The sequence below is a fragment of the Bombina bombina genome, chromosome 5 (assembly GCF_027579735.1).
Source record: "Bombina bombina isolate aBomBom1 chromosome 5, aBomBom1.pri, whole genome shotgun sequence".
Lineage (NCBI taxonomy): Eukaryota > Metazoa > Chordata > Amphibia > Anura > Bombinatoridae > Bombina > Bombina bombina.
In genome coordinates, this window is record NC_069503.1 from 919,010,314 (window position 1) to 919,022,535 (window position 12,222).

At 39.5% G+C, this 12,222-nt stretch overlaps 1 protein-coding gene across 4 annotated transcripts in view; it reads right to left on the reverse strand.

The window, feature by feature from the left end:
- PDE7A (phosphodiesterase 7A) overlaps nucleotides 1-12,222 on the reverse strand; it is a 302,393-nt gene that overhangs the window by 116,411 nt on the left and 173,760 nt on the right. For all 4 annotated transcript variants that reach the window (XM_053715083.1, XM_053715081.1, XM_053715082.1 and 1 more), the window contains one exon: nucleotides 11,812-11,875. In XM_053715083.1, coding sequence (XP_053571058.1) covers nucleotides 11,812-11,875 — 64 coding nt within the window. The remainder of the gene's footprint in view (nucleotides 1-11,811; nucleotides 11,876-12,222) is intronic.

Below are 12,222 nucleotides of genomic sequence, written 5' to 3' on the forward strand. Positions count from 1 at the left end.
GACACTCCATCCCCGGGCCCTCCACGCCCACAAGACCCCTAAATCACACCTTATTCGACTATTTTGGTCTGGACATAGATCCTCAACCAATGGAATACTTTGTTCACGCTAGGGGGATATCCCTAGCCCTCTTCTCCTCGGACTGTTCCAGATCCTGGGTATTGGGTAAGAAATGGAAAGTTGACGAACAGCAGCTGGTTTAGTTGATAAACTATCATTGTTATAATCCTGTTATATTGTGTTACCAGGTTTTCTACTCTCTTTTTAGACCAGCAGAGCCAGTAACATAGACACTGGACATCTCAGAGTTTAATTCTTGCAAAGTATGTAAAGATGATATTAGCTGATGTCAATATGTTACACTAGTTATATGGGAGAGTAGCATAGTTTGAGTTTCATTTGTCTGATGCCCCCCAGTCCTGTCCATACCTTCTCTCCTCCCTACTCCATCCCCTTTACTTTCCTCATCCCTTCTGCTCCTTACCTCCTCCTGCAGGTCCCTACCAGAAACCTCTAAATAACTTATGTACAATCATCAAGAGCATTATGCAACTACAGTTACCCCCCAGCCAAGGTGTATAGTTCTAGAAATACACTTTTTGTTAGATTAGTTTATAATTTTCATTTATTTTGTGCTGCCATGAACCTACTTGCCGTATGTGTATTGCCTCATGCCTTTTATCTATTGTTGTTGCTCATAGCCATCATGATCTACAAAATTGAACTGTACATGGTTTCTGTAATTTCATTTTTGCCATCCTGTACTAATGTTGAAAGATAGGTCTAACTTAAAAATACTCTCTCACAATGTCAAGGGGTTTAATATTCCACAAAAAAGATCCATTGCTTTTAAAGATTATAAAAGGCTGAGTTGTGATATTGTGATGCTACAGGAGACCCATTTCAAAAAAGGGAGGGAACCCCGTGCCTCTTAAGAAATTCGGCACTGCTTACTTTTCTTCTGATAGCTCTAAACATAATGGAGTTTGCACAATGATTGGCAAAGATGTCCCATTTCAGGTGACATCGGTCAATAAAGATAAAATGGGAAGATATCTAATAATCTCAGGGATGTGGAACCATAAACATATAACCTTAGCCAATATTTATGCCCCGGGCCTGGGTGACCCCGGTTTCTTCCATCGGCTTTGCAATAAGCTCCTGGAGTGTCCCGGGGGCGCCCTGGTTATGGGCGGTGATTTTAATGTTGCCATGGATCCTACTATAGATTGCTCTACTGGAAAGTCGTCAGTTCCCAGTAAGACTTTGAAATTAATTAAATCCAAATTGTCTGCCCTAGCCGTTCATGACATCTGGCGACTCCACCACCCAACTACAAAAGATTACACTTTTTATTCCCACCCACATCAAAGCTATTCTAGAATAGATTACATGCTGACAGATGTAACTAGCCTAGCGCATGCCCGAAGTTCAGACATTTATCCCATAACGTGGTCAGACCACGCCATGATTAGCTGCACATTTAATTTCCCTGCTCATGCCCCCTACTCAAGATCATGGAGGCTAGATGAATCCCTTCTAAAGGATCCCCTGATACACATCCAATTAACTAAGTCTATAGAAGACTACTTTAAAGTAAACAATACACCTGATGTGTGCCAGCAACATATTTGGAACGCTCATAAATGCGTGCTTAGGGGCGAGTTGATTGCACTGAAAGCATCCAAACTAAAACAGCAACACTACTTGGCTTCCCTACTTACAGACTTAACTAAACTTCAGGACATTCACAAAAGGTTCCCTAAAGACTATTCCCTTCTTGAAAGCCTAGAACACAAGCGACTACAACTCAACTGTTATCTTGGGAAAGAGGCTAAGCGCAAAGCGCTTTTCCTTAAAAAAACATATTACGAAGGAGCTAACAAACAAGGTAAACTTCTGGCTAGACAACTCCGGCAAAAAGCACTTAGCAGGTATATCTTACATATTAGGGATGTTGGGGGGAATGACCGACATACATCAAAAGACATAGCGGACAGTTTTAGACACTACTACAACTCATTATATAATTTATCTACAGACATACCCCCACCATCGAGTGTAGCCATACAGGACTACCTGACACAATTAAACTTACCCAAAATCAGTGAAGAACAGAGTAACAAATTAGACGCACCCTTTTCAGCAGAAGAGATCAAGCTAGCGATTAAATCATTGAAAGCTGGGAAATCCCCAGGACCAGATGGGTTTAGTAATGCCTACTACATAACTTTTAAAGACCTTCTGATACCACATCTCTTGGCATACTTTCATAGTATAGACCAGGATAAATCTTTTCCCCCTTCGGCTCTGCAGGCCACCATTTCGCTGATCCCGAAACCAAACAAACCTAGTATATCAATCCCAAACTATAGACCGATTTCTCTTTTGAACTCGGATATTAAGATTTTCGCTAAGCTTATAGCCAACAGACTCAATTTAATCTTACCCGAACTTATACATCAAGACCAAGTTGGCTTTGTACCCTGCCGAGAGGCAAGAGACAATACGGTGCGCAACTTACACCTGCTATGGCACGCTAAAACGACCCAAACTCCCTCAATTTGGATTTCCACTGATGCCGAAAAGGCCTTCGACAGAGTCGGATGGCCTTTTCTACAGGCGACGTTACAGGCCTTTGGCCTCAGCGAAAAAACAATACATAGAATATTCGCGCTATATAACAAACCCAACGCCAGAATTGCCCTCAACGGAATTCTATCGCTTCCACTACAAATCACAAATGGCACCAGGCAAGGTTGCCCTCTGTCCCCCCTACTTTTTACTTGCCTTATTGAAACCCTAGCGACCAAAATTAGATTGAATAAAAATATCCAGGGCCTAAGAGTAGAAGAGGACGAATACAAGATGTCACTCTTTGCAGATGACATCCTTTTTTCCCTAACAGAACCAGTTGAGTCAATACCTTACCTATTGGAAGAATTAGCGGTATTCCACGACCTCTCTAATTTTAAAATTAATCAAAGTAAATCCGAAATGTTAGGAGTAGCCATTACCCCTCAAATGGAAGATGCTATTACTGAAATATGCCCGTTTAAATGGAAGAAAGACTCCCTAAAATACTTAGGGATACAATTAGCTGACAACTTTGACATGCTGTTCAAATTAAATTATGTCACAATTAAAAATGCCCTAACGCGAGATCTCTCTTCTTGGACTAGGAAGCCTCTGTCCTGGCTAGGGAGGATTAACACAATCAAAATGAACATTTTCCCACGTCTGTTGTACATTATGCAGACACTCCCCATCCAATTACCTGGCACATACATCCCACAGATACAACAGTTGTTTAGCTCGTTCATTTGGAACAGACGCCCCCCTAGGATAAACAAAACCATAATGTCACGTCCAATAACCCAAGGGGGACTGGGAGTCCCGGATATCGAATCATATCGAAGGTCCATATTTCTTCAAAGAGTTTTGGACTGGAGGATACACAGGGGCCATAAGAGATGGATCTCTCTAGAAGAGAACCTAAATGTGGGCTTTAACCTACCCTCTATCTGCTGGAACCCTAAGTTCCACTCACTCTGCAAACGAATCAGTAACCCACTTACACAGGAAACACTGAGAATGTGGGATTCTACTAATAAGACTAACCCATATTTGTCCTCCTGCCCAGGCCCATTGACATCAATCATTCACAATAGCGAGTTCTCTCTACTATCCTTGGTCAAGAATACAGAAATACAGATCAGGGATGAGGAGGTTACACTTAGGTCCCTCACTAGTAATGACCAAATGAGATCCCAGGAACAGTTAGTGGACGCCGGTTACGGCTGGGCCGGAAATTGGTTTACATACAGAAGGACACATCATTATATTACGACACATCCACATTTTATAAACATGACTCGACCATTGACCAACATTGAGAAAGTATATACTGCCACACCGCCAGTAAAACATAGCCTATCACACATTTACAATATCATCACTCAGCTACCGCCGGGCAATCTACCACGCTCTATTGAGATGTGGGAGAGGGAGTTAGGGATAGTCATCACTCCACAGGTGGCAACCAGCATCTTTCACAACACCAAATCTGCCTCCACATCAGCATCCATTAAGGAACTAAACTATAAAATATTACATGGCTGGTACTTGACTCCCAAAAGGATCCACAAGCTTTTCCCACAATCCCCCAATCGCTGCTGGCGATGTGGCCATGTAGGTAGTGGTTTGAGTCACATGTGGTGGTGGTGCTCTCAGATAAACATGCTATGGCGATCCATAATCAATGAGATAGAATATATTTTTCACACTGTTCTCCCACTAGACCCTCTTGTGTGGCTATTAAACAAACCAGTCAAACTGCCCCAATCCCACTTTAAGCCACTTTTAAAAATTATGATAAACAGTTTGAAGGTTCTGATAGCGCAAAACTGGAGATCACCAGAGATTCCCTCCCTGTACCTGTGGCGTAGCAAGGTCACGGACTTGATCGAATTAGAAGAGTACGGTTCTTATCTACATGATAGACGAGAGCAATTCATTGAACTACAAGCAACCTGGGAAAATCATATTAAAAATATAAGGTTTCAGCAAATACCACTTGACAACGATTAGAGATATAGGAATTGTTATTTACACAGATAAGGCTTACTTAGGAGTACAGTTTATGATTGTTTTTTTTTTTAAGATGGAGCTGTGTACATACTGAGATAGGCATCAAGACACTACGGCAGTTGTTATTGCTAGATTCATATTGTTTGTTTTTATTTTTGTTAAGAAGAAGAAAAAGGTTAAAATGAGAATCTAGGATGCATGAATTCTAACACTGAAACATCTAAACACAGGGTAGCCCTGTCTTCTCTTACAGCACTGTCCAAATAACTGTTATTATTGTATGACCTTGTATGTATATTGTGCTGATTTCTCTGTATTTTGGATTCTTAATAAAAATGATTTGGAAAAAAAAAAAAAAAAATATAAGTAATTTCTATATCTTGGCCCATATCCTTGGGTAACACCTATCAGTGAGATCCCCTCCCAAAGGGGCATGGACAGAACTGCCCACTCCTCTAGTTATCTGTACAAAGGTAGAGATGTCCACTCTAATTGGTGGTCTAGGTAAGGGGTCAGCAACCTTGGCTCTCCAGATGTTGTAGTACTACATTTCCCATGACGCTCAATCGTCTTTAAAGGGACACTGAACCCAAATTTTTTCTTTCGTGATTCGGATAGAGCATGCAATTTTAAGCACCTTTCTAATTTACTCCTATTATCAAATTTTCTTCATTCTCTTGATATCTATATTTGAAAAGCAAGAATGTAAGTTTAGATGCCGGACCATTTTTGGCAAACAACCTGGGTTGTTCTTGCCGATTGGTGGATAAATTCACCCACCAATAAACAAGTGCTGTCCAATGTCTGAACCAAAAAAATAGCATAGATGCCTTCTTTTTCAAATCAAGATAGCGAGAGAACGAAGAAAAAATGATAATAGGAGTAAATTGGAAAGTTGCTTAAAATTGCATGCTCTCGTTAAATCATTTGATAACCTTAGAACAGAATTCAACCTTTCACATAGAAATTTCTTTGCGTATCTTCAGGCAAGACATTATGCCCAAAAACTCACAAATGACTATGGCTGGAACTGGTCCCTAGGGAACATTGAGAATTGGCTTATTTTAGTCAAGAATGGATATATGTCAATTACTCCCTGTTATAATATCTTGGTTTCAGATATGGGTAAAGTTAATCTTGATAAAATTTCTATTAAGTGGGCTGCAATGTTAACTCAAGAACTAGACCCCAAACTACCATATCTCTCAATCCAAGAAGTTATGCGAGCAACTTTCTCCTCTTCCTGGAGGGAGACTCATTTGAAGTTACTCCACATGTCTTATTACACTCCAGAAAAGGGATTTAAATGTGGAAACACTAATTTTAATGTTTGTCCCAAATGCTCCTTCCCTTCGGCGAACCTTCTGCACATGATATGGGCATGTCCAAAAATTGGAAACTTTTGGCTTAAAGTTCAATTTTGGCTTCGCAAAATATTGAATATCCTGTCGTCAGTGAACATGGTTTTTCTTTGCCCTAACTCAGAGAATAAGCAAGCCAGGGCCTATGAATACCCAAAAACTTCCCTCGCCCACCGGGCAAGTAAATCACAAAACTTACCAGCCCGCAAGAAACTTTAGTCGCCCGTGCATATCTGCATGTAGTGTGTATATATCTTATGTAAAAAGGCAATATAAATAGTGTTATTGTAATCCCACAAAGCATTGCAGACAGAGGTCCCAATTTGAATGCTTTGCAAGCTGCTTACTATTTGGGACTTTAGTAATATTTTTCTATCACCAACTACAAAAAAACAGGGATACTATCTTTGTTATACTGTATGTACCCTCTTGACTTATTTTCCACTAAGGGTAAAAAAAAGATCTAATTGAGCAGTTTTCTTTACTTCAGCATATGTGGGGTCACAATTGACTAAGTATATTTAATGCTGCCACCCTTCAACCTATAGAGCTTTGACATAACAAGCATGTTAAAAACACTTTTTTCCCCCCTTTCTGTCCGGCTGCCTTTCAATTACTAGCGCAACTGTCAGTGCCGCGCTAGCAGATTTGACTGGGTGCATGGAGATGGTATGTTTTCTACAAATTGGTAAAGTCAGTTTTTGAAGCAAAAGTAGCGTCCAGAAAAATTGTGCAGTGCTCTATATTGTTATAGTAGGTAGCTTGCTCATGTACATTGTGCTGAAGTTTTGCAGAGGACCCTGGAGTACGTCGGCATAATGTACATGAGCAAGCTGCCTACCATAACTATATAGTCACTTTAACCCATACTTCATTCATACACAAAGAAACACTCACCGCTCTAGCAGGATGTCTTCCCGCGCAGACAACCTTAGGGATGGGAAGTAGCAACTGACAAGGAAGAGACCAAGAGCCATGAAGATAAGGGGAGGTCTTTGAATGCATTTAACAGAAAGAACCTCCCCTTTCTACCCTCCTTTCCCGTGTGTGCGCATATTTGAAAGGCAAATTGACATTTTTTATTATTGCTTCTTAAATCCCCCTTACAATGTCAAGTCGCCGCTCGGGCTGGTAACTTAACATTTTTACTTGCCCGCAAGAAATTTAGGTCGCCATTGGCGACCGGACCGGTCTATTCATATGCCCTGGCAAGCCAACATTAAAATTATTAATATGGCCATATTGGCCGCTAGATATCTTATCTTTAAAAAATGGAAAATGCAAACAGTCCCTAGTATATCGGAAATCAAAAACTGCTTAAAGAAACAATGCATTCTTGAACAGTTCAATACCAATATAGATAATGATCAGGGTATCATTAGGTTCTTTCTTAAATGGTCAGCGTTTATAAAAGCACTTTCCCGTAATGAAATTGAATACCTGATATACCCCTTTCGAAATTCTGATCTGGTTCTACTTGGGATGTGGTAAACTGGTCTTCCCCTTCCCCCCCTTTTTTTTTCCTCCTCTTTTTTTTTTCATTTTCCTTTCTCTTTTCTCTTTGGTAAAACATAAAATTCCAACAATGTGTAGTCAATATCGGAAAGATACATATTTTATTTATTTTGAACATGTAAATGTCTTATATCTATCTATATGGTGTATCCTAATTGCATCCCATGCAGGGATTACATTTATTTAGTATATCTTGCAATGCACTGTTGGCTGTAAATAAAGAATTTAAAAAAAATGCTTGCTCTATCTGAATCACTAAAGAAAAAATTTGGGTTCAGTGTCCCTTTAAGCTGCCTAAGCATCATGGGAAACATAGTTCTAAAATATCAGGAGAGCCAAGGTTTCTTACCCCTGGTCTAGGTAAATGGGAGGGAGCCTAGCAGGTATTACCCAGGGATATAGGCCAAGATTTAGAAATGACTTATATTTTGGTAAACATTTCTAATAATTTTGGCCTTCCCTGTAGTAACACCTACCAGTGAGCAGAATAAAGACATAATAAGGGTGGGGGGGAAAAAGACACTAGCACAACATAAATACTGCAAGCATTATAACAATAGTTTATTTAAGATAAGACAGAATCTTGCGACCAAATTTCGCAGAAGCCGATTGACAAATATCCAATTTGAAATGAGACACAAAGTGTGATGAGATCTCCATACTGAAGCCTGACAAATTTCTTAAGGTGTTGCATCTGCCTCGAATGCCTATGATGTAGCAACTGCCCATGTAGAATGTGCCTTAAGCCCTTCTGAAACCTGTTCACTTTTCTGCATATATGCTCTGGATATGGTCTGATTGATCCAATTGGAAATAGTAAATTTCACAGGAGCTTGACCAATCCTATGTCCTTTGGGAATAACAAGTAGCCAACACTCATACACCAGACTCTAAGTAGCGACAGTAATGGATCCTATGGGATATTTAGTGACAGTGATTTCGTAGTGTTCCAAGACAATGATAATCAGCAAGCACTATGTTATTAGATAGACTCCAGTGGTGCAACACAATGGTAGGTTTGTATAATCAATTTAATAACGTATTATTATTGAAAAAAACGGCATCCACTAGCATATTATCATAACAGATGTGGTATCCATTTAACAGCGTGTGTTTATTCAGATATATATCCTCCTAATTTCATTAGAGATCAGTACTTGAACCACAATACACAGTCCCCACACCGGTATCAGAATGACTGACTTAATAATCACAATGAATGATATTAATTCCGGTCCTACTCACCGCAGGAAGGGCAAATTTCGATGTATGTGGTGAATGATCCTATCCGTGTCGATTTCTCCTGGTTGTCCACACAAGCTGAGCACACCTGCAGGGTAGCTCAGTGATTGCCTGTTATGCAGGCTGTAGTTGCTTGGAAAGAAACACAGGTCATAGGTTGCATTCACCTCTCCTCAGCGTTTCCCTTGCGCTGATATAATGCATAAAAATTCCAAAAGAGTTGTAGGAGGTGAATGCAGGCAGCACAACTTTAGTAAAAAGTAAAAATAAGTTTTATTCAATCATTTAAAATTGATACAAGCACAGATACAGGTGTTACCCAAACACACAGGGGAAAAAAACTGCCTAACAAGTAGACAATCTGTCTTCTGAATAGACTGTGTTCTTTTATCATAGATATGCTGACAGTGCATAACATCCAGACGGTACAATGGTTTACCACGTAACTGCTGTTTTTCCCGGGAAAAAGGATGGAAGGATTATATCTTGATTCTTATGAAAATCAGATACTACTTCAAATTCTTTGCAACAGATGTGGAATCACTGATATTGGAGGAAAAACATAAATCAGTCTGAATGGCAGTTTCTGTAGCAGAGCATCTACTCCCAAATCATGTGGTGTCAATAGACAGCTGAAGGACTTTGAAACTTTATTGTTGTCCTTGGATGCCATGCGATCTATCTTTGGAATTCCCCAGCTGTTGGTGCTTAAATTAAAAAAATTTTTGTTGAGCTGCAATTCCATTAGAGATATCTCTTTTCTGCTTAGAAAATCCACTGCAACATACTCTTTTGCTGGAAAATGAACCAAAGCTAGAAGCTAAACATTGCTTTGAGCCCAAACAAATTATAGAGTGACTTCCTTCAAGACAGACTGACTTCTTGTGCCCCCTTGAAATTGAATGTAGGCTGTTGTGGGACTGGTTTCCGACAGTACATTCATTGCTCTTCCCAACAGTTCATCCTGAAAATGAAGTGCTCAATAAACACCTCTCCAAAAGGTTTTATGGTAGAGCTTGGACCCGTCTTCTCAAGTTTCTTGAGCATAAAACCCATTGCAGGTTGCACTCCAGTCAAACTTGCTGGCATCCTTCTGAAGGACCCATTCTGGCTCCATCAAGGGAACTTCTCTGGAGAGATTTTGTACTTGAACCCACCAATGTAGGGAACTTCTTAACACCTCTGGAAAAGGAATCCGATGACATAAACTGTGGGTTCTTATGAAGCATATTAGAAAGTGACACTGAAAGGGACACATTCTCCAGCTTGCTAATTTTACTACACGTATCACTGAAGCCATATGTCCCTGAAATGTCATCCAATGGCAGGGCTCTTAACATCTAGAAATGTTGCAGATTCAGGAAATATATTTTCATAAACTGGATACATGACAGTAAAAGAGACACCAGACTTGAGGGTTTTGAACTGAATACCCAGAAACACAAGCTGTTGAGATGGGGTAAATGTTTGCTTGCTCCAAGAAATTTGCTATGAGGAGTATGTCGCCTAGGTAAGGTTTAGACAAAGTTCTGCCACAAGAGGAAGCAAGCCTTTAAGAAGATTTGTGGAGCTGTAGAATTCCTGAAGGGCAGCGCTGCAAATTGGAAATCTCTGTTTTTTAATTCCAAATTTTAGGCATTTTCTGTGTGCTTTCATTATATCCGCTGCCTGAAGAAATGCTCCTAGAAGCATTAGGTTGATGACTAAAAGTGCTGTATCCCTCTTGAAAGTCTGAACTACTCGGAAAGAAGTTAGCTTCCAAAGGTCTAAAATCAGTCTCCAGGAACCATCTTTTTCTTTATCAGGAATAAAGGAGATTAGAATCCCTGATTGTGACCATGTACCGGAATATCTTGAATAACCTGTTCGGTCAGTAGCTTGTTGAGAAACTTGTAAATTGCTGTCAACTTCATCTGATACTTTGAGAGTGGCGATTTTCCAAGTAAGGCAATTAAAGTTTTTTCTTGAATTCCAAATAATAGCCTGTTGCTAGAAGATTGAGTACCCATCTGTCCGAAATACTGGTGGCCCAACCTTATCTGAAATAGGTGAGGAATTTGAGCAGGCAAACATCATTGTTTCTTAACTTGGTGAACTGGAAAGAACTTACATCCTCTACCCTTAACCTGGGACTAGGTTTTCCACTCTTGATCACGAAAGGAATCCTTCCTAGATGAAATCTTGTAATTCTGATAATAAGATTGCTGCCTGACAGATTTTTCTGGACTTTAGATTGTGGGAGAAATTAACACTTAGCTCTCTTAGACCTCAAATATTAAAAGGTTCAAATTGTTTACTAAACAAAATTTCTCACTTGAAAGGTAATCTCAGGTGGTTTGCTTTGGAACATGGATCTGCATCCCAATGGTGTAACCATAAAGCCCTTGAATCAAATTTGCTGTATCCCTGGACTTAGCATTAAGTTCTAACATCTCTGTAGCAGCATAGAAAAAAAATGAAGTTTTGTTTGGAGTTGGACTCCTAGTCGTGCCCACCATATGGCTGGACAGAACTCTGAGAAGTTGGAGGTACTGTCTGTGTGTTACCTTTGTACAGGTAACTAGGAGAGTGGGCATTTCTGTCCACGTCCCTTTGAGGAGGGGGTCTCACTGGTACTACCAGGGACAGTCAAGATAAAACAAAGGGATATTATACACTAGAATTTTCTTTGCATAAATGTTTTGTAGATAATCCATTTATATAGCCTATCTGGGTGTCTTTTTGTAAAAATCTATAGTTTTGCTTATTTGTAAATAACACTGTGCTGATTTTATGACTCCTAACCAAGCACCAAAGTTTTAGAAGTATACTGATGTATACAGACTTTCAGACTGCTTCTGTTTGTATAATGGTCTATTTATATTCAGGGGAGGTTCTGCTATTCAGTTGGTGTTCCAGGCTTATCTTATTAACAGTGTTAAAGTGGGAGCTTCTAAGTAAGTTTTTAAAAGGTTTTACACTGGATTTTTATACCAGTATCTGTGCATATTATTCTTTATAGTAGTGTCTATAACATGCAGTTAAAATGAAAATTGGTGTATACTGCCCCTTTAAGGACTACATTTTAAAATGTTAAAATTTCATAAACAATCCAACTACTTACCATTTGTTAATCTATCAAAAAGAAAGATATCAAAATTCCAGTTTCCAACCTTTTCCAACATACACTGAGGGGAAGAAAACAAAACAAAAAAATGATTTAACACTGACAGAATACTCAAATTCCACCTTAAAGGGACACTGTACTGCAAAAAGTGCTTCCACTTAATCTGTTTTCAGAGACAGTTGCATTAAATGTATGGGAAAATATATGTGAAATTGTAACAGCCGGATTTGCTCACTGTAACCATCACCCATTGTACACCAAGAACATGCCCATTCAAATGGGCCGCTCCTGCGGAACAGCAGGCCCATTATCTTCACTTTATCTGTACACAAAAGTCATATACTAATTTTGCTTACTGAAACCACCACCTTTAATAAACATTTATATTTCATCCTACAAGCCTATAGT